Source organism: Sapajus apella, unplaced genomic scaffold (genome assembly GCF_009761245.1).
Source record: "Sapajus apella isolate SASKATOON/1434 unplaced genomic scaffold, GSC_monkey_1.0 scaffold15, whole genome shotgun sequence".
NCBI lineage: Eukaryota > Metazoa > Chordata > Mammalia > Primates > Cebidae > Sapajus > Sapajus apella.
Window position 1 is genome coordinate 32,778,555 of NW_022436955.1, and position 27,731 is coordinate 32,806,285.

A 27,731-nucleotide genomic window follows, 5' to 3' on the forward strand; every position below is an offset into this window, starting at 1 on the left:
GCCTCCCAAAGTGCTGGGATTACAGGCTTGAGCCACCGCGCCCGGCCTGCAAAAAATTTTTAAAAGTAGCCAGGCGTGGTGGCACATGCCTGTATAGTCTCAGCTACTCAGGAGGCTGAGGTGAGAGGATGCCTTGAGCCCAGGAGTTTGAGGCTGCAGTGAGCTATCATGGCAGTCACCGTATTCCAGCCTGGGCGATGTCGGGAGACGTTACCTTTAAAAAAAGAAAATCTGAAACCGCAAATCACCAGTGTCACGTTGTCTACTGCTGTCCAGAGCCCAGAGCGCTTCCTCCAGCTTGGCGCCAAGGTCCCAAAGGGTGCGCTGCTGCTCGGCCCCCCTGGCTGTGGGAAGACCCTGCTGGCCAAGGCGGTAGCCACAGAGGCCCAGGTGCCGTTCTTGGCAATGGCTGGCCCGGAGTTCGTGGAGGTCATTGGAGGTAGGTGTTGTGGCTGGGGGCTGTGGATGGCCTTTGCTGACCACGTGGTTCCTTTCACACCTCCTTCCTCGGGCAGCTAGACTGAAGGGGACAGGTGGGCGGGGAGTAGAGAGGGAAAGCGAGGCCTGGGTTAGAGGAGGTGTTGTGTCTGCGGAGCACATGATGTCTGCTTTGAAGCCGGTCTCACTTGTGGCCTGCAAGCCAGCACGGTGCGTGTGAGCCTTGAGGGGCTGCCAAGGGCCCCCCGGGAGCAGCCACTGTGTGTCTCTTTGGAGGGATGAGGCTGGTAGGTTTATTCGTCTTTGGGGGACACCTTTGTCTGGCCCAGGCACAGGAAGAGGCTTTGTTTTTTATCTGCCCGTTTCCTGGTTCTCTCTGTCCCCTCAGGCCTTGGTGCTGCCCGTGTGCGGAGCCTCTTCAAGGAGGCCCGAGCCCGGGCTCCCTGCATCGTCTACATCGATGAGATCGACGCGGTGGGCAAGAAGCGCTCCACCACCATGTCCGGCTTCTCCAACACCGAGGAGGAGCAGACGCTCAACCAGCTTCTGGTGGAAATGGACGGTCAGTGCCCGTGCGCCCCGCGCCCCCATTGCACCATGAGAGAAGGTTTCTGATGTTTTCGGGACAGTCATTTTCTGGGTAGATGAAGCTGTTTACATTTATTGTTTCAGCATCTTAAACTAGTGCTTATGAGACGTGATTTGTCTTGAGTCCCTAGTGTCTGCTGCCCCTGTGCCCCTGCTTGCTGCAGGTGAGGATCATATGAGAGCACACACTATCCAGCAGTTCACAACTAGAGAGCAGTTGGTGGAAGAACTGTCATCACTGTGCTGTGGTCAGCAAACACAGCCGCGGCGGCTCACGCCTGTAATCCCAGCACCTTGGGAGGCTGCGGCTGGTGGATCACATGATGTCAGGAGTTCATGACCAGCCTGGCAACTTGGTGAAACCTTGTCTCTACCAAAAATACAAAAATCAGCTGGCAGTGTTGACACATGCCTGTAGTCCCAGCTACCCAGGAGGCTGAGGCAAGAGAATTGTTTGAACCCAGGAGGTGGAGTTTACAGTGGGCTGAGATCACACCATTGCACTCCAGCCTGGGTGACAGAGGGACACCCCATCTCAAAAAAAATAAGAAAGAAAGAAACACAGATTTTAATTTTTAAAAAACAAGGTTTGGCCGGGCGCAGTGGCTCACTCCTGTAATCCCAGCACTTTGGGAGGCCGAGGCGGGTGGATCACAAGGCCAAGAGATTGAGACCATCCTGGTCATCATGGTGAAACCCCGTCTCTACTAAAAATACAAAAAATTAGCTGGGCTTGGTGGCGCATGCCTGTAATCCCAGCTACTCAGGAGGTTGAGGCAGGAGAATTGCCTGAACCCAGGAGGCGGAGGTTGCGGTGAGCCAAGATCGCGCCATTGCACTCCAGCCTGGGTAACAAGAGCGAAACTCCGTCTCAAAACAAAACAAAACAAAACAAAAAAACAAGGTCAAGGCAATAGTGTAAAAGAAAACTGGGATTATAAGTGGTTTGTCGGATGTAATTTTTTATTTATTTATTTTTTGAGATACAGTCTTGCTGTGTCACTCAGGCTGGAGTGCAGTGGTGCGATTTCGGCTCACTGCAGCCTCTGAGTCCCGGGTTCAAGCAGTTCTTCTGCCTCAGCCTCCCAAGTAGCTGGGATTACAGGTGCTTGCCACTACGCCCAGCTAATTTTTGTATTATTATTTTTTTTGGGGATGGAGTCTTGGTCTGTTGCCAATGGGGAATGCAGTGGTGCGATCTCAGCTCACTGCATTCGTTGCCTCCTGGGTTCAAGCGATTCCCCTGCCTCAGCCTCCCGAGTAGCTAGGACTACAGGCACGCATCCCAATGCCTGGCTCATTTTTTGTATTTTAGTAGAGACAGGGCTTCACCCACCCTGTAGTGCTGGGATTACAGGTGTGAGCCACTGTGCCCAGCCCTATTTAATTTATTTTTTATTTAGTAGTTTGTTTTTTTTTTTGAGTCTGTCGCCAGGCTGGAGTATGGTGGCGCAGTCTCAGCTCACCGAAGCCTCCATCTCCAGGTTCAAATGAGTCTGTCTGATTGTGTGGCCATGTCTCTCTCTGTGCCACGTGGGGAGGGTGTGACACTGGTGAGGGTGATGAGCAGAGCCTCAGTGTGCTGCGGCCTGGGAGGCACACCTCTTGTGTGACTCCTTGACTTCTGGCCTGGCTTTGACAACGTTTTTCTTTTTAATGGAGCTGACCCAATAAAAGTGACATGAAATTGTTTTTCTTCTGAGATACTTTTGCAAGGTTTTTTTTTGGGGGGTGGATATTGTTGTGGTAAAATGTCCAGATAGCCAGGCTTGGTGTCCATGCCTGTGTTCCCGGCTGTTTGGGAGGCTGAGGTAGAAGGAGTGCTGAAGCCTAAGTTAGGGGCTGTGCTGTGCCATGTTCTTCCCGTGAACTGCCACTGCAGCATGGGTGATGCAGCGAGACCTTGTCTCTAGAAGCAATTTTAAAAATACATTAACATAAATTGGCCATTTTGATCATTCTGAAGTTTATCGGCATTAAGTACCTTCCCATTGCTGAGCACCATCACCACCATCCACCTCCAAAACTTTGTCTTCAGTCCAAACAGAACATTTGTCCCCTTTGAGTCCTCTCCATTCTCCCACCCCAGCCTCTTGCAGCCTGTGTCTGTCTCTGAGTTCGACTCTTCTAGGACCTTATGGAGCTGGAGACCCACAGTGTTTATGCTTTGCTACCCATCTTCTTTCACGGAGCAGAGCGTCTTCGGGGCCCTCTGCGCTGGCTGCAGATCGGGATCTCCTTCCTCTTTGAGGCTGAACCATACTGCACTGTGTGTAGGGCCGCATCTGTTTATTTGCCCATCCATGGACCTGTGGGCTGCTGTGAATCAGGCTGTGTTTACAGGGCTACAAGCATGTTTTCAAGTCTCTGCTTTGTAAGATTTATTTTTAATTTTAAACAGAATTCGAGTTGCATTTTGGGTGTTGTAGATGAGGAGACGTTTTTCCCCTCGTGTTCTGGCTGCAGGCGAGCCATTCACTTGCCGTTTTCTTTATTGCCCGTGGCCTCCTGCCTGGAGTTGTGTGTTAGCCGGCACCTGCACAGTCCAGTTTGGATGGCACTTAGCTGAGGGTGGAACTTTTTTCACCTTTCATTGTGAAGTAATTTTAGACTTACAGAAACATCGGCACTGTAGTCAGAGTATTCCTTCATGCCTTCCTACAGGCGCCTCGAAGGCTGACTGTGGTGTACATGGTCTGCTGCTCCAGGCCACGGTGTCCACAGACCCAGCCACAGGTGCTTCCAACCCCCAGCCATGGTGTCTGCGACTGCCCCGCAGACCCACCCAGGCGCCTCCGACCCCCGACGTGGATGTTCGGTCTCCTTTATTTCCTCCCATCCTGTGTCATTTCTTGGTCTTGTTTTTTTTTTTTTTTTTTTTTCTTGAGGCAGGGTCTTGCTTTGGGCACAGGTTGGTCTTGAACTCCTTGGCTCAAGAAAGCCTCCTGCCGCAGCCTCCCGAGAAGCTGGGATTACAGGTGGGCTCCAGTGTTTCTCGGTCTTTGTCTTTGGTGGCTGTGACACTTTGTACAGGCCAGTGACGTTAAGGAATATCCTCTCTAGAGCTGTGACATATCCTCAGTGTCAGGTCGAGCAGTGCATTTGGCTGGACCGGTGCAGCAGTGCTGTGGTGCGCCTTGCAGTTTGCAGTGTCGCCATGCCTGTAGCTGGTGGACTCTGCTGAGGGCTTTGGCCTCGTGCTGTCTCATGTCTATTCTGGGTGCCCTGTGCTCCCATCTGCCTCTGGGCTGCCGTGAAGTCAAATGGACTGATGGCCACACAAGTGCTTCGTAGGCTCTGCGAGCTCCGAGGGTAAACGATCAAAGCGAGATTCCTGACTGTAGGACACAGCGGCGTGAAGGTGTTTGCAGAGAACGCTTCACGTCTCTCCTGCTGCTTGTCCCCCTACCTCATCCCATCGTCTGTCAACACGCTAGTTCAGGAGCTAATGCATGAACAACTGAGACCTGTACGGCCGCCTTCTGCACACAGGGCAAGTGGTCCTGGGAATAGAGTTTTCAGAGAACAGAGTGTCTTCAGAGACGTGGGGTGAGTCGTTCAGATTCTGCGATGTCTGAGGTATCACTGAGGAGACACCTCCTCAGAAATGGGTCCTCAAGGGACCCCACTGCCTCTGCTGGGGAAGCTGGCCCTGCGCCTCAAGCAGAGATTACCGTGCATTTCAGAGGCCTCTGGATCCCCAGGCTTGTTGTACTGCGTCTCTGTGGAGCATCTTTATGTGGCCTGTTTGGTGCTGTGTGGCCTTCAGTGTGGCTCTGACCATTGCTTCTGGAGGCTGCTCACGGTTGGGTGGTGGTTTTGGGTTTTGAGGAAATCTACAGCACACCTTGGGTTCCGGTGGCTGGACCATGCTGGCTGCGTGGCATGGACTGTGAGGCCTTCGTCCTGTGAGTCTGTGGCCTTCCCTGTGTTGACCAGGCGCCCTCCCAGGGGACCATGAGAAAGCTCTGAGAAGAGGCCCCACCTGCTCCTGTCTCATGGAGCCCATAGGGCCACGGACGCTGTTCACTCGGCTTGGGGTGCTTTTCGCAGTGAAGACAGAGGCCACCTTTTCGGGTGACTTGAGCCTACCGGCAAGCATTTATCCATCAGCCTTTTCCACGGAACCTCTCTATGCTACTGTAAGAATAGCTGCTTCCGTCCCCGGGTTTGCTGAGGCCTGGGAATCGCTGACTGAAGGCCTCTTGTTGAGTCGTGCCAGCACTAAACAAGTCCCTTTATGCAGAACTGCAGCTGTGCATGCGCAGCCCTGCTGAGGTCCCAGGCCAGGCTTTGCTGCTTCTGCAGGGAAGAGTAGTTTCTGTTCATTGACATGCACAGAATGGGTGTATGCTGCGCCAGTCGTGGGAGAAACACCGAGGAAAAGGAACTCACCCGCCTTGTTGGTCACGCCAGCCAGGCCACGGTGGTGTCCTACAGACCCCAGACCCCCTTGGGAAGGGCCTAAGTCAGCATTGGAGGCTGCTCCAGCAACGGACGTCCAGGTCCCGGCTCCTGTGCTAAGAAGAAGTGATGGGGAGCAGGAGCTCTGACTGCACGCCGGAGCCGCGGACGCCCAGCAGTGCACACAGGCCTCCCTTAAGACATGGGCATCCCCAGATGGTGGAAGCCAAGATGGCGGCCCCTGACATGCAGCCACACACAGAAAAGGCTGCTGTGAAAATGCCATGCTTCAGCATTTTTTTTTCTTCAGAGACAGGGTCTCGTTCCATTGCCCAGGCTGGAGTGCGGTGCCACCATCGCAGCTCACTGCAGCCTCCACCTCCCAGGCCGAAGCTCTTATCCTGTCTCAGCTGCCAGGCTCTTGTGTTTTCAGTCTGGGAGAAGTCAAGTCATCAGCCATGTGTGCATGGTGGTGGTTGCCACGGGGTGTTTCATCTCCAGCGTGTGAACTCGCCATGTCTAAGCACTGAATGAGGCCCTGGGAAGCCGGGGTCCTGGTCCCAGTGTGACCCTGGAACACACCTACCTCTGTCCTTACTGTGGCAGTGAGTGTATCGAGCACACCCTGCCCTAGGAGCTGTGCTAATCCGTGATCTCATTACAAACCAGCTTTTGTGTGAAGTGGGAGGTTGGTCAGGCTCAGTTTCTGCCTGTGGAAGAGCGCCCCAGCCCCACTGCTCTCTAGCGCTGTCTTCTCTCCACTGAGTTCTGCTTGCACCCTTGCCAGAGTCGCTCACCACATTCTCTGCCCCCCAGTATCAAGCGATTCTCCTGCCTCAGCCTTCCAAGTTGCTGGGACTGCAGGGGCCCTTCACCACGGCTGGCTAATTTTTTGTTTTTAGTGGAGACAGGGTTTCACCATGTTGGCCAGGCTGGTTTCAAACTCATGACCTCAGGTGATCTGCCCACCTTGGCCTCCCAAAGTGCTGGGATTACAGGTGTGAGCCACCGCACCCGGCCGTCAGTGGATTCCTTTAAAGCAGACTCAGAGTTTGGAATCTTATGAGCTCTGAGTATATTTTTTTAGATTCAGAGAAATATCACAGCATCATAGTAACACCTGAAAATTCTTATGGGCATCCATTCACGTGTTCCCTGCAGCTTCATAAATCTCATTTTGCAGTTGATTTTTTCACATCAGGGGCCAGTCAAGCTTCACATACACCAGGGGTCAGTGATTGTTTCTGGACTCATTTTTATTTTTTTTTTGAGATGGAGTTTTTCTCTCTCTCACTAGCCTGGAGTGCAGTGGTGCAGTCTCGGCTCACTGCAATCTCCGCCTCCTGGGTTCAAGTGATTCCCCTGCCTCAGCCTCCCAAGTAGCTGGGACTACAGGCACACACCACCATGCCCAGCAAATTTTTGCATTTTTAGTAGAGACGGGGTTTCACCATGTTGGCCAGGATGGTCTTGATCTCTTGACCTCGTGATTGGCCCACCTCAGTCTCGGAAAGTGCTGGGATTGTAGGCATGAGCCACCACACGTGGCTGGCCCCACTTTTAAATTCTCTGATGAGAACCCTCAAGCCTGAAACCCAGGGCCAGGTGTTAAAATTTTTCAAGTCATAGCCTAAATCAAGCCATTAAAGATGTTACAAGGTCACAATAACAGTGACAGGGCCCAAGGTGGGTAGGGCTGTGAGGACCAACGTGAGACTGTGAGACCCTGCAGGGTGCTGTCCTTGGACCCTTCTGCCTCAGTAGCCAGCCCCAGGGAAGGCATTGCTGTTTTCACTTGTCAAATAAGCAAATTCCTATTCTTTCTGGTGATACTGGCTGGGAGTGATGAGGGAAGGATCATAGCTCAGCTCCCAGTTAAGAAGGATGGGGCTGTTACTTTCTTGCTGGGCCTTGGGGTGGGAGATGTCTCTCCCACTCCTGTATCCTGAAGGAGAATCTGCAGGGGAAATCTGTTGTTTCAGGACCCCCACCCTCAGGGTTACTGTCTTCTCTGTCCCCTCAGGAATGGGAACCACAGACCATGTTATCGTCCTGGCGTCCACGAACCGAGCCGACATTTTGGACGGTGCTCTGATGAGGCCAGGCCGACTGGACCGGCACGTCTTCATTGATCTTCCCACGCTGCAGGTCAGAGCCAGGACCCCAGCCTCTCCCACTCCGCCTGGGCCGCCCTTACTCTGGTCCTGAGTGATCTGGCCTCTCCGTTAAGCTGCATCTTGGTGTGAAGCCTGCCACAGCCCTACAGGTGCTGGTGCTGCCCAGCATGCCCCACGTGGGCCGTACATGCCCTGGCATACCCGTCCTCCTCCTGCACCCACTGCTCTTGGTTTTGCAGTTGTCTTTACCAGCTGTTGGCTCTCTTTTATACTGAGTATCAGTCTGGGTTTTATAGCAAATCCTTTCAAACAAAATCCAGGGGGAAAAATAGTGGGAAGCTTGATTCTTGAATGGCTTCACTCCCTTCCATCTGGAGAGTGGACTCTGGGGACATGGACTGTGCAGCTGGCCTGAAGTGGGGTTAGACGTAGAAGTCATGAGGCCTCTCGCCCAATCCCTCCCCTCTTACAGGGCTCTGGTTGGACATTACTCCTCTTGGCCAAAGGGCCTTGGTTGTGGCCTGAGGGAGCAGGAGTTCCACCCATGGAGGGGAGGGTTTGGAGAGTTGGCTTCATGGTCAGCTGGTGGGGGCAGGGCTGGGTGCACACAGGCCGCTGCCATGACGCCTCAGCAGGTGCTCGGCCTCCGTTGGGATGGAGGGTGCAGGGGGGATTGGAGACCCTTCCAGAGTTGGGATGGAGAGTGGAGGGGCGGAGCAGAGACCTTTCCCCCTGGGACACTGCTTCTCCAGGGGAGGGCAGCTCCTGTGTTTCTTGACTGTGTAAGAAACATTTTACATCAGGATTTCGATGCATTTAACATGTGGGAATTAGAAGTTTTGCAGAATAAGCTTTTGGTGTGTGTGGCGTGCTTCCTTAGCTATTCCACTAGAGTTTTTTTCTTTTAATTTTTAGAGAAAGGGTGTCACGCTGCAACCCAAGCTGGAGTGCAATGCTGCGATCATCACTCACTGTAGCCTTGACCTTCAGGGCTCAAGCTGAGTAGCTGGGACTACCACGGCCGTGTGCCACCATGTCTGGCTAGGTTTTTTGTTCCCCGCCCCCCACCCCCCCCTCAGCCGCCCAGGCTGGAGTGCAGTGATGTGATCTTGGCTCAGTGAAACCACCCTGGAGAGAACGGCAGGCACTCTCCACATCTCCCAGCTTTAAGTAATTCTCCTGTCTGATCCTTGCAAGTAGCTGGGATTATAGGCACCTGCCATCATGCCCAACTAATTTTTGTATTTTAGTAAAGATGGGGTTTCACCATATTGGCTAGGCTGATCTTGAACTCCTGACCTCAGGTGATCTGCCCACCTTGGCCTTCCAAAGTACTAGGATTACAGGCGTGAGCCACCAGGCCCGGCCATCCAAGAGTGTTCTGTTTATGTTTAAATTGCTGCTCCTGGCCGGGTGTGGTGGTTCATGCCTGTAATCCCAGCATTTTGGGAGACTGAGGCAGGTGGATCACCTGAGGTTGGGAGTTCAAGACCAACCTGACCAACATGGAGAAACCCGATCTCTACTAAAAATGCAAAATCAGCTGGGTGTGGTGACACTTGCCTATAATCCCAGCTACTTGAGAGGCTGAGTCAAGAGAATTGCTTGAACCCAGGAGGTGGAGGTTGCCGTGAGCCGAGATCGCACCTTTGCACTCCAACCTGGGCAACAAGAGCGAAACACTTGTCTCAAAAAAAAAATGAGAAATAAAATGCTGCTCATGGCCGGGTGTGGTGGCTCACACCTGTAATTCCACAACTTTGGGAGGCTGAGGCACCCTCACACTTGAAGCCAGGAGTTTGAGACTAGCCTGGCCAACTTGGCAAAACCCCGTCTCTACTGAAAATACAAAACTTAGGCAGGCATGATGGCACATCCGTCTGTAATGCCAGCTACTTGGGAGGCTGAGTCAGGAGAATGGCTTGAACCCAGGAGGCCGAGGTTTCAGTGAGCTGAGACCATGTATGTTGCTGCTCTCCAGCCTGGGTGATGGAGCGATGCCCTGTCTCAAAAAAGAAAAAAAAATTCTGCTTGCAGCTCACAAGCCGCATGGGTGGTGACTGATGGTAAAGAACATTGATTTAAAAACTAGCAGTTCCCGCAGGCCTCCCAAGTGGGGCTTGTCCTCAGGGCGGATGCATCGGGGACACCCCGCCTCTCCCCACAGACATACATGCCGCGCCTGCAGCAATAGCTGGGTGTGAGCCCCACGGTCTGTCCTCCCCTGGTTCTGGCAGGAGAGGCGGGAGATTTTCGAGCAGCACCTGAAGAGCCTGAAGCTGACCCAGGCCAGCACCTTTTACTCCCAGCGTCTGGCAGAGCTGACACCAGGATTCAGTGGTAGGTTCTCAACCCGCAGCCGGGGCAGTGTCATGTGTCGAGAGCAGGTGGTGGTACCTGCACACACGGCATCGGGGCCTCCTCTAGGGTAGGTGCTGCCCCTTCTCTGGGGCCCCTGCTTGGTACGAGCCTGGTGGGAGCCGATATGTGTGTGGGGCAGCAGGAGGTCCGGACAGCACCTGCACTCTTTCCTCCGCCCCAAGGGTGAGAAACCAGATGGGGGTTCTGGGTCTATGTTGACTCCAGGAATAGTGAGACTCATGTTTTCGTCCACACAGTGAGCCATCATCCAGGGCACTTCCCCATCTGACCGGGTGTCTTACCGCCCTGCACCAGGTGGTGCCCGCAAACCTCCTGCCTCTGACCCTCACAGTCTCTGTCAAGTCGTAGAAATAGAAATCATATATTGCCAGGCACGGTGGCGCATGCCTGTAATCCCAGCACTTTGGGAGGCCAAGGCGAGTGTATCACCTGCGGTCATGAGTTCAAGACTATCCTGGCCAACATTGTGAAACTCCGTGTCTAAAAAACTAATAATATTTTTTTTTTTTTTTTTTTTTTTTTTTTTTTTTTTTGAGACGGAGTTTTACTCTTATTACCGAGGCTGGAGCGCAATGGCGCGATCTCGGCTCACCGCAACTTCCGCCTCCTGGGTTCAGGCAATTCTCCTGCCTCAGCCTCCTGAGTAGCTGGGATTATAGGCACGCACCACCATGCCCAGCTAATTTTTTGTATTTTTAGTAGAGACGGGGTTTCACCATGTTGACCAGGATGGTCTCGATCTCTTGACCTCATGATCCACCCGCCTCGGCCTCCCAAAGTGCTGGGATTACAGGCTTAAGCCACCGCGCCCGGCCTTAAAATTTTTTTTAAAATCATACATCAAGATGGTTTTTTTTTGGGCTTTCATTTTAAAAGTTAATGTAAACAAAACTCCCGTCTATTATGACATGAACTTCCTTTTTGATGCTTTTTTAACGCCTTTCACTGAAATGCTGTGGATACTAGAGAGCCTTTAATCGGAGTCAGTCACAAGATGGTGTGTGGAGCTGCACTTGGGATGAGAGATGGGTGTCAGGCGGATGGACCGGGGCAGCTGTGTGTCTCCTCAGTAGAACGTGGTCCGGGTGCCTGTCCTCAGTAGAATGTGGTCCGAGTGCCTGCCGCTCTCTCCACCTCTGCCCCTGGCACCAGCTCCCCCAGGCCTTGTCTCTCCCACACATTCTCACCAGCACTCTTGGTCTCTTTCCCTCTTTGTTCTTCCTTTTTTTTTTTTTTTGAGACAGAGTCCTACTCTGTCGCCTAGGCTGGAGTGCAGTGGCGCAATCTCGGCTCACTGCAGCTTCCTCATTGCGGGTTTAGCGATTCTACTGCCTTGGGCTCCCGAGTAGCTGGGATTACAGGCATGTGCCACTACGCCCAGCTAGTTTTTGTACATTTAGCAGAGACAGTGTTTCACCATGTTGCACAGGCTGGTCTCAAACACCTGACCTCAGGGGATCCCCCCGCCTCGGCCTCCCAAAGTGCTGGGATGGCATGTGTCAGCACCGCACCCCGCTGCTTTGTTCTTCCTTGAGGGCCCCTTACTCCTCTTAAGCTGTGATAGAGCAGAACCTCGCCCCCTCAATGCCTGCCCACCCCCCAGTGCCTGGCTGCTGTTTGTGTTGACAGGGGCTGACATCGCCAACATCTGCAATGAGGCTGCGCTGCACGCGGCTCGAGAGGGACACACGTCCGTGCACACGGTCAGCTTTGAGTACGCCGTGGAGCGCGTCCTTGCAGGTAAGAGGGGCGCGCCCTTGGGGAATGCTGTTCTTAACAGGGCTTGAACCCCAGAAATAACCAGGCAGGTATTTAGAGGTGAGGCGGATGGGGCCAGACCTGGGCCTGGGCCTCCTGTTATTCAACAGCAGGGAACCATCACATGGGAAGGAAACATGTTGCGTTTCGGTTCTGTGAAGACATGAAGCTGATGTCTTCCTATATGACATAGTGTTCCTTAGTTTAAAATATCACAGATTTACCTAAGAGTAGACAGACTCGTCTGACAGAAATATAAAAATGCCTTGCTAAAGAAAATACAAAGAAAACATAATAAAATAAAATGCCCCCAAGAAAAATAAAAATAATAATATAAAAAATAACTGGGGCTGGGCGTGGTGGCTCACGCCTTTGGGAGGCCAAGGTGGGCGGATCACAGGGTCAGGAGTTTGAGACCAGCCTGACCAATATGGTGAAACCCCGTCTCTACTAAAGATACAAAAATTAGCTGGATGTGGTGGTGCATGCCTGTAATCCTACCTGCTCAGGAGGCTGAGGCAGGAGAATTGCTTGAACCTGGGAGGCGGAGGTTTCAGTGAGCTGAGGTTACTCCATTGCATTCCAACTTTGGCAACAGAGCAAGACTCTGTCTCAAAAAAAAAAAAAAAGCCGGGTGTGGTGGCAAACGCCTGTAATCCTAACCCTTTGGGAGGCTGAGGCGGGTGGATCACTTGAGGTCAGGAGTTTGAGACCAGCCTAACCAACATGGCAAAACCCCATCTCTACTAAAAATACAAAACTAGCTGGTCGTGGTGGCGGGCGCCAGTATTCCCAGCTACTCAGGAGGCTGAGGCAGGAAAATGGCTTGAACCCAGGAGGCGGAGGTTGCGGTGAGCCGAGATAGTGCCACTGCACTCTACCTGGGCAACAGAGCAAGACTTCATTTCATAAATAAATAAATAAATAAATAATAAAAATATAAACACAAAAAAGTAAAAATGCCTTGCCGGCCTGGGTGTGGCAGGCTCACTTCCGTTAATCAGACCATGCAGGCATTTGCCTGTGAACCTGCGCTGACTGTGGACCGGAGGGCCGCTGCTGCCCACCGCCCTGGAGGGCTGTCTCTGCCTTCCGCAGTTGGGCCCTGAGGAGAGGTGTGGATTGCAGCATGACTCTGGCGAAAACATGGCCCCGGCTGTCAGTAGGAACAGGAGACGAGTTTTGGTGTGGGGTGACTGGTGAACTGGCTGCCTCTGACAGTGCTATTCCGTGGCTGCTCAGTGCCGAGTCTGAGGAGAGCAGGACCACACTGGGAATCAGAGGTGCCAGAGGTTTCCGTGGCTGTGGTGGTGACACCCAGATGTGCTCAGTCAGTCATCTTCTCATTGAATGGTTCAGACGCACACCGTCACTGAGACAGATTGAACATTTGAAAAGGGAGGTGGTTCTTGCCACAGGTGTTTAAGGAGCACGAACCGCCCTGGGGAGCTGTCCCTGAGAGAACCAAGGTCCCTCACCCTCAGTGTGAGTGAATCCCTGGCACAAACACGCCTCTCATCAGCCTCCAGGGCTGCAGCTTGGGAAAGCGGTGGATCCCTGAAGACGACGGGAGTGGGGGCAGCTGCTGTGCCAGACATTGTACAAAACACACCGTGGCTTCTCCCTGAGAGCCCCGCGAGTCAGGAGGGCTGGCAGGCACTGACTGTGTCTTACTGAAGTGTGTTTTTGTGTCACCATTTACTTTTATATGGAAATTGATAAGCTTTGGATAATAGTATCAAAGCAGAAAGGAGTGAGTGGGAACTACAGGCCAGCGAGGACGCGGTGGCTCAGGACGGTAATGTCCGCACTTCAGGAGGCCAAGACAGGAGGATGTCTTCAGCCCAGGAGGTTGAGGCTCCCGTGAGCTGTGATCACACCACTGCACTTCTGCCTGGGCAACACCCTGATTCCAGGAGGAGAAACGAAAATATTGAAAGGACACCACCTCACGTGTGTGATGCATTGAGCGAGTGCTCTGCATTCATCTTTAGTGTGGACAGCCTGAGTCTTGAGAGCCCCCAGCTAAACTGGGGTCCAGTGCCTGGTGGCCAGCAGTCCTGCATTCAGGGAGATGAAGGCGCTGTGTGTGGTGGTGGGATGCGTCTCTGACCCGGGGAGCAGCCTAATGTCCATGTGAGTCCAGGAGTCCCTCCAGGAAACTTGCTCACACTGGCAGACGCCCTGCGGCTGTTGCCTGATTCGCGTCCAGGTTATACCTGCCTGACCGTCACTCTGGTGCTGGGAGCCTGCCCTGTGTCCCCCGCGTCTCCGAGAAAACCCAGCCTGGGCAGCACTTGGTTCTTCTTGTGGAAGGTACAAATTCAGTCCCCACCACAATGGGAAACATGTTCAAAGACTTAGTACTCACACATCCTGGGCTGGGAGGGCGCCAGGAGTGGGGACGGCCATCGTCCGTCTCCAGATCTCACAGGCAGAAGTGAAGGTTCGGGCAGAGAGAAGAGGGCATGTGGCAATGAGCCGTATGCACAGGGAATGGGGAGTGGTCAGCGCAGGTTCACGGGCAAATGCCTGAATGGGCTTATGAAAGGAAGTGCAGGGAGTGTGAGAGCCCAGGCTCCTGGCGAGAGAGACGCCTCTAAGTGCTCATCTCTGGCAGCCAGCATGGGCACCTGGGCATGGTGTCCTGGTGCCCAGGCTGCAGGCTTGGCTGTGCTGTCCGTTGGACTGAGCTCTTCCCCTTCTGGTGTCAGCCTGCTTGCACTCACCCTTACTAGAAATGTTGATTTTTCAGGTAAAGCCTGTCTTACAAGCCCTGTGGTCTTGTGGCTTTGTGCATAGTCCTGTATCCAGCTGCGGTTGAAGTAACTCATCGGCCACAGCCAGTGTGTCTCAGCATTTAAAGCCTTACAGTAAAGTGGTGGTGGAAGGTCCCAGTAGCATGGTGTACTGAGTGCTCAGGGCCGTGAGCTAACCAGGGGAAATATAATGCAAACATTTGTCCCTGGCTGGCCTGTAATCCCTGCACTTTGGGGGCCGAGGCAGGAGGATTGCTTGAGGCCAGGAGTTCGAGACCAGCCTGAGCAACATAACAAGACCCAAGACCCCATCTGTTAAAAAAAAAAAAAAAAAAGAATATTAGCCAGGCATGGTGGCGAAACACACCTCTGGTCCCAGCTACGCAGGAGGCTGGGGCGAGAGGATTGCTGGAACCCAGGAGGTTCAAGTGACAGTGAGCCATGATTGTACCATTGCACTCTAGCCTTTTTTTTTTTTTTTTTTTTTAAGAGACAGCAACAACTCTGTCTCTTAAAAAGCCTTGTCCCTGAGGCAAAAGGCCACCGAAGGGATGAGCGAGAGCAGTAAGGAGCCATAAGTAATGGGCAAGAGCTGCCCCACCAGGTCTGAAGGGAAAGGGAAAGCAAGCAGGAGGCTCGTAACTCGGAGGAGACTTCTGCCCATCCTGCCAGGGAGAAAGTCAGAAGCTGCTGTCTGTGACCGCTGCCCTGGCCCTCTGGGTCCCCCAACCCTGGGGCAGGAGGAGAGTCTCTTCAGGAGAGTTGTGCTTGCTCCTAAAAGCAGCAGCAGCAATTTTGATGATGGCAACATTTGTAGAAGAAAAATCGCAGCCTCCTTCAACAGTTTTCGCCTAAAGAGCATCCTTTTGAGTTGGGGCGTCCAAAGCAATGACTGCAGTGAAGTTTGGGGCAGAGCTACAGGAGGCAGACGTGCAGAGAGGGACTTGCTTTGACTCCACGGGGCAGGAGCAGGACCCGGCCAGGGAGAGGGCCAGGACCTCAGCTCACACCCTGGCATTTTTTCAGGGACTGCCAAAAAGAGCAAGATCCTGTCTAAGGAAGAACAGAAAGTGGTCGCGTTTCATGAGTCGGGCCATGCCTTGGTGGGCTGGATGCTGGAGCACACGGAGGCCGTGATGAAGGTGGGTCTCAGCATGTGGGCCTTGGGCATCGCTGACTGGGACATCCCGCCTGTGTCTGTAGGTCATGTGAAAAAGCCTGCCACTGTCATGATCCAGGGAGCAGGAAGCACAGTGGGAGGTGACTGTCCCAGGTGATGGGTCGAAACTCGGACATGGGAGGCAGGAGTAGCCTCTCCCGTCGGAGCGTGGTGCTGCTCCTGGGGTGACTCCAGGAAGGTCACTCCTTGCAGTGAGGGTTCACTGCCTTTGCCTGTCCTTAGCCTGTCCACTCCAAAGTGACTTCTAACTTGTGAAAGAAGTGAGTTAAGCGTACATTTAAAAATACTACTCTAAGCCGGGTGCGGTGGCTCAAGCCTGTAATCCCAGCACTTTGGGAGGCCGAGGCGGGTGGATCACGAGGTCAAGAGATCGAGACCATCCTGGTCAACATGGTGAAACCCCGTCTCTACTAAAAATACAAAAAATTAGCTGGGCATGGTGGCGCGTGCCTGTAATCCCAGCGACTCAGGAGGCTGGGGCAGGAGAATTGCCTGAACCCAGAAGGCGGAGGTTGCGGTGAGCCGAGATCGCGCCATTGCACTCCAGCCTGGGTAACAAGAGCGAAACTCCGTCCCAAAATAAAATAAAATAAAATAAAATACTACTCTAGGCCGGGCGCAGTGGCTCACTCCTGTAATCCCAGTACCTTGGGAGGCCGAGGTGGGTGGATCACGAGGTCAGGAGTTTGAGACCAGCTTGGCTAACATGGTCAAACCCTGTCTCTACTATTTAAAAAAAACAAACAAAAAAAAAACTACTCTTGTAGGCAGCTGTGAACTCAATGGAAGTTTATTCTTATCAGATGTTGACATTAACAGCCAGCTTCCCTAAGACCTGCCTGAGTGCTGCCAAGAGGAGGTGGCTGTCCAGAACACAGGTGCTGTCTTTACAGTGGAGCCAGGGAGCCGGTGCAGGCTGGAGGCTCACCTGAGAAGGCAGCAGTGCTGTGCTCCAACCTCAGTGCTCGCTGCAAAAAATGCACACCGTGTAGCAGCTGGCCAGACCTCAGGGCTCGCTGCAAAAAATGCACACCATGTAACAGCTGGCCAGCTTGGTTAATCAGTGCTGGTCCCTGTTACTGTTTCTCAGGTGTGAGTTATAGCAAAGCAGGGTGTTAATCTGAGAGTATCCTGCCTATGCCAGGCTCCCAGCAGGGCTGGGCCAGCGTTTGGGGACCAGGCGTGTGTCACTGCAGTTATGGGGCCCATTTGTGGCACACTGAAAAACCCAGCAATAAACATAACATTTTAACACAGTATCTCAACAAGTCAAATTAATGCAGGGGCTTTGGGAGGCCGAGGCGGGTGGATCACTTGAGGTCAGGAGTTCAAGACCAGCCTGGCCAACATGGTGAAACCCCATCTCTACCAAAAATTTAAAAAATTAGCTAGGTGCCGGGCGCGGTGGCTCAAGCCTGTAATCCCAGCACTTTGGGAGGCCGAGGCGGGTGGATCACGAGGTCAAGAGATCGAGACCATCCTGGTCAACATGGTGAAACCCCGTCTCTACTAAAAATACAAAAAATTAGCTGGGCATGGTGGCGCGTGCCTGTAATCCCGGCTACTTAGGAGGCTGAGGCAGGAGAATTGCCTGAACCCAGGAGGCGGAGGTTGCGGTGAGCCGAGGTCGCGCCATTGCACTCCAGCCTGGGTAACAAGAGCAAAACCCCGCCTCAAAAAAAAAAAAAAAAAAAAATTAGCTAGGCGTGATGGTGGGTACCTGTAATCCCAGCTATTTAAGAGGCAAAGGCACAAGAATTGCTTGAACCCAGCCGGGAGAGGCTGCAGTAAGCCAGGACCACGTTACACACTCCAGCCTGGATGACAGAGTAAAACTGTCTCAAAGGGAAAAGAATTTTTACTTTATTTGATGGGCAAAAGTTAGGTAGTCACAATGAAAAAGTCAGCCTCCTTCCCAAGGCTCAGTGTCCTGCCAGGGAAAGGTTGTGAATTGACTGTTAACGGTTTTGGTGATTAATGGGATCATCACTGCGACAGTTATTCAGAGCCGCCTTTTTGTTTTTGAGATGGGGTCTTTCTCTTTGTCTCCCAGACTGGAGTCCATTGGTACGATCACAGCTCAGTGCAGCCTCAGCCTTCTGGGCTCAAGTGATGCTCCCACCTCAGCCTCCTGAGTAGCTGGGATTACAGGCATGCACCACCATGCTCAGGTAATTTTTGTATTTTTTGTAGAGAAGGGGTCTTGTTTTTTTTTTTTTTTTTTTTTTGAGACGGAGTTTCACTCATGTTACCCAGGCTGGAGTGCAATGGCGCGATCTCGGCTCACCGCAACCTCCGCCTCCTGGGTTCAGGCAATTCTCCTGCCTCAGCCTCCTGAGTAGCTGGGATTACAGGCACGCACCACCATGCCCAGCTAATGTTTTGTATTTTTAGTAGAGACGGGGTTTCACCATGTTGACCAGGATGGTCTCGATCTCTTGACCTCGTGATCCACCCGCCTCGGCCTCCCAAAGTGCTGGGATTACAGGCTTGAGCCACCGCGCCCGGCCTTAGAAGGGGTCTTGTTATGTTGCCCAGGCTAGTCTCGAATTCCTGGGCTCAAGCAATCCACCAGCCTCTACCTCCCAAAGTACTGAGATCACAGGTGTGAGCTACCACGCCCAGCCTAGTGTTAGATTTTAAAGTAAGCTTCCTCTTGGGATTCTCAGAGCACTTAGATGTGGTCGTCTTGCTGCCACAATTCTCAGAAACAGCAGCTGAGCCAGCAGAGGACCTGCCCCTGCCCCGTCTCCCTCCGTCTCCCACACAGCAGTTCCTTCTCGTTGGGTTAGTGCGTTGGCCCCAAGCCGACTTCCTTGCACACCTGCTGTGGGGGTGTGGGGAGGAGCAGAGGTTGGGACAGTCGCTGCTCCCTGGCATCCCATAGCTACTGGACCCTTGGTGAGGGGTCAGCGCAGCGGCCATCAGAGGCGTGACTTGTCCTTGGCCTCTCAGCTGTCTTCCCAGGGCCTGGCACCTGGTCGTACATGAGCAAGACACTCCCCGACTGTGAACAGGCTTCTGTAGTTGGGAACCCTGCTGTCTCTGGGCTGGCCGTAGGTAGCGTTAGGGTCCTTTGTTGTAAATGGTGCAGATTTGCCTTCCTGCTCTGAGACGCTCGGTCGACGGGGTCCTCTTAGCCTCTCCCACACCTTCCTCCTCAAAGCCCACATCCTGCCTGCTGACCTGGCCATCTTGACCTTGTGCAGGTCTCCATAGCGCCTCGGACAAATGCTGCCCTGGGCTTTGCTCAGATGCTCCCCAGAGACCAGCACCTCTTCACCAAGGAGCAGCTGTTTGAGCGAATGTGCATGGCCCTTGGGGGCCGGGCGTCAGAAGCACTGACCTTCAACAGGGTCACTTCCGGTGAGGAGCGGAGCAGCCCTGTGGGCCTGGGGTTTCAGAGTGTTTCCACAGCAATCTCCCTTCTGTTCCAGTGCATGCGATGGGGCGAATCTGGTGTAGGCATAGTTTTGAGTTTTATTAAGTATTTTTTAAAAACTAAGTTATGTTCATGGGAGATTTGGAACCAAGCAAGAGTTTTTAAGACAATTTAATTGGACAAAAACTTAACGTAGATGCTGACTTTAAAGGCATTTAATTGGTTAATTATTGGTAATGTCTACAGGAAATGGAATGAAATTGATGCAGCTTGACTGTTCTCAAGCTGTTACTTCACTGGGATGTGCCAAGCTGAAGGAGGGCCCTGGGACCCCTGGGCTCCGGGTCCTCAGGTTTGCCTTACATAGGTCAGGCTTGTGCTTGAGAACTGCCTTGCAGTGAGCTCTGATGCACCCCCCGTTCTAGATTTCTAAACGAAGAGCATTTTTGAAAGTTTTAAGGCTCTCTTAAGGAACAGTGGCAAGGTGCCAACGTCCATGCTGTCCAGCTTCATGGTGGGATTCCTTGGGAGGAAATGGATGGGAAGGCACAGTGCAGCCTCAGGGTTCTGACCAGGATGCCTGGGCCAGCGTGGCTGTGCGCCTGCAGTGCTGAGGGTCCCTCTGTCTTGACCACCCTCCAGGGGCACAGGATGACCTGAGGAAGGTCACCCGCATTGCCTACTCCATGGTGAAGCAGTTTGGGATGGCACCTGGCATCGGGCCCATCTCCTTCCCTGAGGCACAGGAGAGCCTCGTGGACATCGGGCGGCGCCCCTTCAGCCAAGGCCTGCAGCAGATGATGGATCATGTGAGTCTGTTCGGGCCTCGCGCTGTGCTACGTGCTCCCCCGGGAAGGGAGTTCCCCGGGTTTGCCACATGAGGGCTGCCCCAGCTGAGCTCAGCTCCAGGCCCCACGTGGCTTTCTTCCTTCTGGGCTCTGCGGTAGCTCTGACCTGTGGAGGACACAGATGCTCCTGATGAAATTATAGACGTGAATCTGGGAAGAATATCAAATGAACTGAGCGATAGAGCCAGGCCCACATGGCCTTCAGACTGGGCCAGGAAGGGCCGGCTGTGTGCCTATGAGGCAGCTGTGGGTATGAGTGGTGGGTGGGCAGGCGGGGGGGGCCCTGCTTTCCTGGCAGGGGTCACAGGGGCAGGAGACCTGCTAGCCAAGGAGTCCTGCCATCCTGGGAGGGGAAAGGCCATGTTTTCCAGCCCTGCGTTTCTTTTCTGTGCTTTGGTGCTGGAGCCAGCAGCCAGCCTTGCCCCTCACACAGTTTCCTCCACTCACAGGAAGCAAGACTGCTGGTGGCCAAGGCCTACAGACACACCGAGAAGGTGCTGCAGGAGAACCTGGACAAGCTGCAGGCGGTGAGGCCCCAGCCAGCGGGGAGGCCGCCACGCCTCACAGTCCTCACAGTCCCTGTGGTCCGAGAGTGCAGAGAACACTCTGGGCAATGGGAATTCTACCTTAGATTTTCCATACTTTGATCATGAACGCGTCACGGGTGCTCCATCAAGGTAGAAGGAAGCTGCCACAGCATCTCCTGTGCCTGTTACCTGGCATTAGCAGTTATCAGTATTTTGTCAGTTGTGTTTAATCTTTTTACAGCTCTTAAACTTTCTTCTTGAACTTTTTTTTAAAATAAAGTTTTGGCTGGGCGCAGTGGCTCACGCCTATAATCCCAGCACTTTGGGAGGCCAAGGCGGGTAGATCACGAGGTCAGGAGCTCGGGACCATCCTGGCCAGCATGGTGAAACCCCATCTCTACTAAAAATACAAAAAACAATTTTATATTTGGGTCCTGGTAACTGCTGCTTAGAACTCAGGAGAGGTGAATTGGCTCTCTGTCCCATGTTGTGAACAGATGGGGAGGCAGGGGAAGGGTAGTTGTTTCTTCAGCTCCCCTTGTTTCTTTCAAGTGAGGCACGGTTGTGTCACATGGGTATCCTGTGTTTGGGACCCTTGGAGTGACATCCCCAAGCAGCAGCAGCACCTTGGGGGAGGTGTGGGTAGTGCCATCTCCCTCTGAAGCAGCACCTGCCTGCAGGCAGGGTCTCTTGCGAGTCACCTGCACGTCACGGCTGACGAAGCAGCTTTGCAGAACGAAGACTCAACACGGGAAGCCAGAGTGGGCAAGGGCAAAGCTCCAGGCGAGGCTTCTGGCTTCTCTCTCACTGGCTGTGGAGTGGAGTGTCGGCCCTGTGTGTGAACCGCCAGCCACTCACACACTCAGTGGGTTGCAGAACCTAGTAAAAATCTCAGAGCAGCCCTGGAGAGGAAATGTGTGTCTCCTGGAATACAGCTGCAGGTAAATCACTGTGGCTTCAGGAATTACCGTTTTTTTTTTTTTTTTTTAGACGGAGTTTCGCTCTTGTTACCCAGGCTGGAGTGCAATGGCGCGATCTCGGCTCACCGCAACCTCCGCCTCCTGGGTTCAGGCAATTCTCCTGCCTCAGCCTCCTGAGTAGCTGGGATTACAGGCACGCACCACCATGCCCAGCTGATTTTTTGTAGCTTTAGTAGAGACGGGGTTTCACCATGTTGACCAGGATGGTCTCGATCTCTTGACCTTGTGATCCACCCGCCTCGGCCTCCCAAAGTGCTGGGATTACAGGCTTGAGCCACCGCGCCCGGCCTAGGAATTACCGTTTTCTTTAGAAAATTTGGAAGAGTGAGGAAAGGAGCAGGCAGTTTAAAAAAAAAAAAAAAGAAAGAAAATCTGGAAGAGTTTTGCCTTGACAGAAACTAGGGAAATGTGGCTGTGGCAGTGTTTTCTGTGGTCGGCCAGGCCGCAGCAGAGGCAGGGCTGCTAGCACAGGACACTCGGTATCAGTGTTTTCCAGGATCCCAGCTGGAGTGGCAGGAATTCCCTTCCCCAAATTGTGAGGTCCCAGCTCACACACCACCTGATTCCTTCTTCCCGGTCCTCAGTTTCCAGTCAGGAGGGTGCAGCCTTTTACAAACCATCCCCTTCCCTGTAGACACACACACCTTGTTTGGTGAAGGAAATTGCAGTTGCCAAAAATAAGCCAAGATTTTGAAGGGAAGTAGCAAAATTAATGAGGCTGGCCGCCGGAAATCATTTGTGAGGCTGAGATGGGGGTGATTGTTCTTTCAGGGCTGCCTCCGTGCCTCCGCTTCCCTGGGAAAGTGGCCTGTCCAGGGTGTCCTGCCCACAGGCAGGCCCTCACACCTCCCGCCGCCTCCTCGAGACTTAGAGTTGCTCTGTGTCTGTCCTGGGACTCACACTGCTCTGCCTGTTCTTTCTAGCTGGCAAATGCCCTTCTGGAAAAGGAAGTGATAAACTATGAGGACATTGAGGCTCTCATTGGCCCACCGCCCCATGGGCCTAAGAAAATGATCGCGCCACAGAGGTGGATCGACGCCCAGAGGGAGAAGCAGGACTCTGGAGAGGAGGAGGCGGCGGAAGAGGCCCAGCAGCCCCCACTTTGAGGCAAAGAGCCATCTTGGCCAAAGTAGTTGGGACGTGTTGGCCACACGTGCAGGTGATCCAAGAAGTGAGCGGCTCACTCAGCCACCCTGCGTTTCTTTTCAGCTGAGCTTTGCACTTGCTCTTGGGGCCCTCAGTAGTCTCTGCACAGCGGCTTCTGAGATCTCTTTATTGATTACCCTTTTCACGATTGTAAATTTCTCTCCGAAACAGCTGAATGAGCCTTGTGTTTGTGCATTGTTTCCCCCATGGGGAAGGTTATTAGTGCTTTCCCAAGTGAGCATGGGACACCTCGAGTTCCCAGGGTTACAGACACAGCCCTTCCCAGTGTGGCTGAGGCCACCCAGAGACCGCACAGCATTCAGACTCTGAACAGACCCCTGTTCATGCTGACGTCTGCACAGCCGTTCAGTTTCCGTGGCTCCCTCGGAATGCTAAGGGGATCGGACATGAAAGGACCCTCTGAGCCGATTGTCCTGACTCCAGCGGCTCTGTCATGGAGCTCACTCATCAATGAAGCTACACAGGCCCAGAAACTGGGCTCTAGAGGACTCAGCACTGCCACCTGCTGCCGTGTGGACAGGTGCAGGTTGAGGACTTCTCGCTGGTCTAGTCATGCAGTGTTGGGATGCATTGGTTTTTATTGCCACGAGAATTGTTGAGTTACTTCACTAATAAACTCTGTGGATGGAAAAGTCTACAAGTGCATTGTCTGGCCAGCCGTAACACAGAGGAGCTGGTGGGCTTGTGTTTTCAGTTTACAATTTGAGTAATGTAGGGGCTAAGTGGAAAACTCCTGTAGGAATCTGGGGCCTGGACCCTGTAGGAAGAGAGGATGACCCAGGACGGATACCCAGCAGTGGGCCTGGCCCTGTGTTCAGAGCATGCAGCTCACACTCTGGCCTCCTGTGGTGCAGTGACGTGAATGGATTGTCCTAGTGTTGCTGCAACACTGAATGCCCCCCAGAAACGCCAGCTGAGTTGTAGGGAGGCAGGTGCAGGTGCTGTCACACACCCAAGGGTGGGCATCTCTGAGAGAGACTCTGACCTTTGCCCCAGTTCTCCAACTCCATTACCAAAGACCAGCATGCAGTTGGGAGGTTTTTAGCTGCTATACCCAAGAGTGGTGTCCTCAGTAATGTTTTTTTGTTGTTGTTGTGTTGTTTTTTGACAGAGTCTTGCTCTGTCACCCAGGCTAGACTGCAGTGGTGCCATCTCGGCTCACTGCAGCCTTGATCTCCTGGGCTCAAGTCACCCCCCTGACTCAGCCTCCCAAGTACGGATCAGAGGCACACACCACTATGCCCAGCTATTTTTTTTTTTTTTTTTTTTTGAGATAGAGTCTTGCTCTGTCGCCCAGGCTGCAGTGCAGTGGCAGGATCTCGCTTCCCCCTCCCGAGTAGTTGGGATAACTGGCACCCGCCACCACACCTGGCCAATTTTTTGTTTTTAGTAGACATGGGGTTTCACCATTTTGGCTCTGCTAGTCTTGAACTCCTGACCTCAGGTGATCCACCCGCCTCGGCCTCCCAAACTGCTGGGATTACAGGTATGAGCCACCGTGCCTGGTTTGTGGAAAAAAAACTTTTTCTTTTTTGAGGCGGACTCGTTCTGTTGCCCAGGCTGGAGTGCAGTGGTGTGATCTCGGCTCACAGCAACCTCCATCTCCCGGATTCAAGAGATTCTCCTGTCTCAGTTTTCCGAGTAGCTGGGATTAAAGGCGCGCACCACCACTCCCGGCTAATTTTTGCATTTTTAGTAGAGACGGGGTTTCGCCATATTGGCCAGGCTGGTCTCGAACTCTTGACCTCGTAATCCGCCCGCGTCGGCCTCTGAGGGATTACAGGCGTGAGCCACCGCGCTCGGCCGAAATTCCTTTTTTTTTTTTTTTTTTTTTCTTTTTGGGACTTGAGTCTTGCTCTGTTGCCTAGCCTGGAGTGCAGTGGTGCGATCTCGGCTCATCGCAACCTCTACCTGCCGGGTTCCCGCCCCGCCGCACTCAGGGCGGCGCCATGTTTGCAAGGGCGGGGCCAGAATTGCCGGGAGAGCCGCTGCGACGTCACTTCCTCCTTCCCGGGCTCTGATTGGTCAGAGCGCCCGGCGCTTCTGGTTGTTCCGCCCGGCTATCATCCCAGGGTGCGTTGCGGCGCCGTTTCTTTTCCGCTCGGCTGTTGTCCTGCGCGGAGGTTAGTGAGGCTGGTTCCCGGCCTCCGGGCTCCATCCAGGGCCATCGGCCTGGCGCTGTCGGCAGCGCGGGCATGGAGGAGCCTCTTCTGCTTCACAGACCGCGTGGGGCCGGGTCCCGGGCTCTAAACGCGGCCGGACGGCCCAGGATGGAGGGTGCGGGGCGGAGGCCTGGGGGGTGCGCGAGCCGGAGCCCGGTCCCTCACTCCCTCCGATTTCATCCGCAGCCGCAGGGCCGTAGGCAGCCATGGCGCCCAGCCGGAATGGCATGATCCTGAAGCCCCACTTCCACAAGGACTGGCAGCGGCGCGTGGCCACGTGGTTCAACCAGCCGGCCCGGAAGATCCGTAGGTGAGCCCTGCGCCCGCGGCTGCCCCTGGGGCTCGTGCCGGCGGCCGCGCCTTGGGTGGGGGGCGGGCGATGCCGGGGCGGGGGGCGCTTGCCCGACGGCCCTGGGCGAGGCTGACCCGCTGGGTTCTCTCCGCCAGACGCAAGGCCCGGCAAGCCAAGGCGCGCCGCATCGCCCCGCGCCCCGCGTCGGGGCCCATCCGGCCCATCGTGCGCTGCCCCACGGTTCGATACCACACGAAGGTGCGCGCCGGCCGCGGCTTCAGCCTGGAGGAGCTCAGGGTGAGTTCTGGCCACGCGCGGTGTCGGGAGCGCCCGAAGTCCGCTTTGCCGGCCTCAGTGGCGTGATGACATTCTCCGGAATCGCTGTACGGCCTTGATGAAAGCACATTTGAACCCTTTTCCATCTGATCGCTGAGGCTTTTCATCCGCGCCTCGGGGCTGGAGACAGTCCGGGCCTGTCTCCATCTCGCTCTGGTTCTGCGGCAGGTGGCCGGCATTCACAAGAAGGTCGCCCGGACCATTGGCATTTCTGTGGATCCGAGGAGGCGGAATAAGTCCACCGAGTCCCTGCAGGCCAACGTGCAGCGGCTGAAGGAGTACCGCTCCAAACTCATCCTGTTCCCCAGGAAGCCCTCGGCCCCGCAGAAGGGCGACAGTTCTGTGAGTACGGGGCGTTCGGGCCGTCCTGGCAGGCGGGGACACCCGTCCCTGTGTCCAGCTGGGGTGAGAGGTGTCACAACATTGTGGCTGTTCTGTTAGCAAAACATGGCCTCGTGCAGGAGTAGACAGTGAGCTAATCAGGACTGCCAAGCTGGGGTGCTGCCTTCTGCTCGGTCGTCATGGCAAGGCGGTGTGGTTTGGAGCCAGCTTTTTCCATTGACATCGTTGTTCTCCCTAAAATGGTTGTACTCCAGACTATTTCTAGGAAAACCTTGTAGGATAAAGTTGATAAGAGCCCATTGTATGGGCTTCCTGGTAGTTGAATTAGGGAGCAGTTCTCAGCCCAGACCCTGGTTCACAGGCAGTTGATTCTCTGTGTCAGCTCAGTAAGATAGTTGTTTCACGATCTAATAGTGACTGTCTCAACACTGGGACCACAGAGTGTTTCAGGGAAGGCTGACTCTGGTTCCCAAACACGTGATCCGAGGGGAAGTGACAGGCTAGGTGAGTGTGGCGTCCTTGGGGCAGAGGGGATCAACCTACTGAACTGTCTCATTCCCCAACAGGCTGAGGAACTGAAGCTCGCCACCCAGCTGACAGGACCAGTCATGCCCATCCGGAATGTAAGTGGATGCCTGCTCCAGCCCAGGCTTTAGACAAAATCAGTGGGTGAATTTGAGGCGGGGATCAGGCTTAAGAAAGAGAACAGTGGCAATTGTAGCGTGTGGAGGTTTGTGGAAAGGAACGTTTCCTTCTGGCTTTATTGTTTGCACCCACGAAGCCCTACGTTGGGAGAGTTGAAAGAGTTTCTCTGTGTTGTTTGCGTTGCTTTTGAATTTCTGGGTTTACAGGCCTGGGCCACCATGTCTGGCTCAGGGAGGGTTATTTCTTTCTTTTTTTTTTTTTTTTTTTTTTTTTTTTTTTTTTTTTTTTTTTTTTTTTTTTTTTTTTTTTTTTTAAATCTTAGGGAAGGTGATTCCTTAGCAATGTCAGGGTCGCTTTTCAGCAGTGCCTGAGCAGTATACCTGCTCCCCCAAGGCTGTCTCCTGGGCTCTGCCGAGGCCTGGTTGTGATCTTGCCCAGTGATTCTTGTGTGTTTAACACCCTGTTCCTCTCTTGTAGGTCTATAAAAAGGAGAAAGCACGAGTCATCACTGAGGAGGAGAAGAATTTCAAAGCCTTCGCTAGTCTCCGCATGGCCCGTGCCAATGCCCGGCTCTTTGGCATACGAGCAAAAAGAGCCAAGGAAGCTGCAGAACAGGACGTGGAAAAGAAAAAATGAAGCCCTCTTGGGGACTTGTAATAAATCAGCGGTCATGCTGGGTCTCCACGTGATGTGTTTCGTAGGAACAGCTGTGCCTGGGATGGGGCTTGGCAGCTGTGACTTCCTGGCAGGGGGTTTGGGGTGTTCTTGGAAGACAGTCCAGCCCTGGATCATGTCTCATTTTCTGTGAAAGCTCTATTGCTTGCTTGGTTAGTGACTGATTTAAGATGGTTTTCTTGTGGGGAGGTTACAGAGGCTGACTTACCAGAGGTGCCCTTTGTTTTTCTTTTTAGAGAGACAAGGTTGGGCTGGTGCTCACACCTGTAATCTCAGCACGTTGGGAGGCCACTTGAGCTCAGGAATGCAAGACCAGCCTCACCAACATGGCAAAATCCTGTCTCTAGTAAAATTAGCTGGGCGTGATGATGTGCACACCTGTGGTCTTGGCTACTCAGGAGGCTGAGGTGAGGGGATTGCCTGAACCTGGAGGCAGAGGTTGCAGTAAGCCACGATCACACCACTGCACTCCCATCTGGCCAACAACAGCCGAAAAAATGGAGAGGGCTGGAGTACAGTGCCACATTCCTGGCTCACTGCACCCTTGAACTCATGGCTTCCCTCAGCTTCCCAAGTAGTGGGGTTTATGGGCGTGAGCCCCTGCACCCAGCCTGGAATTGCCTACTTTAAGCAGAGTAGTTTCCAGTCAATGTAGCATCTTTTTCGGGGCCTCACTGTTGAACCCTTTGTGCCTGGTGACTGAGGTCATCCTGCTCTGATCCTTCACCGGCTGTCTTCACCCGGATGCC

General features: G+C 53.6%; 2 protein-coding genes and 1 non-coding gene across 3 annotated transcripts; all 3 read left to right on the forward strand.

The window, feature by feature from the left end:
- Positions 1-146: 146 nt before the first annotated feature.
- On the forward strand, positions 147-23,167 carry SPG7 (SPG7 matrix AAA peptidase subunit, paraplegin). Its single transcript, XM_032284724.1, has 10 exons — positions 147-439; positions 827-1,000; positions 7,454-7,578; positions 9,785-9,887; positions 11,559-11,669; positions 15,473-15,588; positions 18,836-18,992; positions 19,651-19,817; positions 20,306-20,383; positions 22,287-23,167. The coding sequence occupies exons 1-10, from the start codon at positions 169-171 to the stop codon at positions 22,467-22,469; spliced, it is 1,485 nt and encodes a 494-aa protein (XP_032140615.1). The 5' UTR covers positions 147-168; the 3' UTR covers positions 22,470-23,167.
- A 1,378-nt stretch (positions 23,168-24,545) lies between these two features.
- On the forward strand, positions 24,546-27,166 carry RPL13 (ribosomal protein L13). Its single transcript, XM_032284726.1, has 6 exons — positions 24,546-24,653; positions 24,879-25,002; positions 25,140-25,281; positions 25,489-25,662; positions 26,229-26,285; positions 26,785-27,166. Exons 2-6 carry the CDS (start codon positions 24,899-24,901, stop codon positions 26,941-26,943), a joined length of 636 nt encoding a protein of 211 aa, XP_032140617.1. The 5' UTR covers positions 24,546-24,653; positions 24,879-24,898; the 3' UTR covers positions 26,944-27,166.
- LOC116555848 lies at positions 25,345-25,428 on the forward strand. Its single transcript, XR_004270699.1, has one exon. It is a non-coding gene; the product is annotated as a small nucleolar RNA MBII-202 (small nucleolar RNA).
- Positions 27,167-27,731: the final 565 nt, after the last annotated feature.

Excerpts from the sequence above, each read along its gene's own strand:
- SPG7 (XM_032284724.1), top strand. The coding sequence starts at position 169 with ATGGCAGTCACCGTATTCCAGCCTGGGCGATGTCGGGAGACGTTACCT. Across the intron at positions 1,001-7,453 it reads GCTTCTGGTGGAAATGGACG|GAATGGGAACCACAGACCAT; the intron begins GTCAGTGCCCGT and ends CTGTCCCCTCAG. Across the intron at positions 20,384-22,286 it reads ACCTGGACAAGCTGCAGGCG|CTGGCAAATGCCCTTCTGGA; the intron begins GTGAGGCCCCAG and ends TGTTCTTTCTAG.
- RPL13 (XM_032284726.1), top strand. The coding sequence starts at position 24,899 with ATGGCGCCCAGCCGGAATGGCATGATCCTGAAGCCCCACTTCCACAAG. Across the intron at positions 25,003-25,139 it reads CCGGCCCGGAAGATCCGTAG|ACGCAAGGCCCGGCAAGCCA; the intron begins GTGAGCCCTGCG and ends TCTCTCCGCCAG. Across the intron at positions 26,286-26,784 it reads CAGTCATGCCCATCCGGAAT|GTCTATAAAAAGGAGAAAGC; the intron begins GTAAGTGGATGC and ends CCTCTCTTGTAG.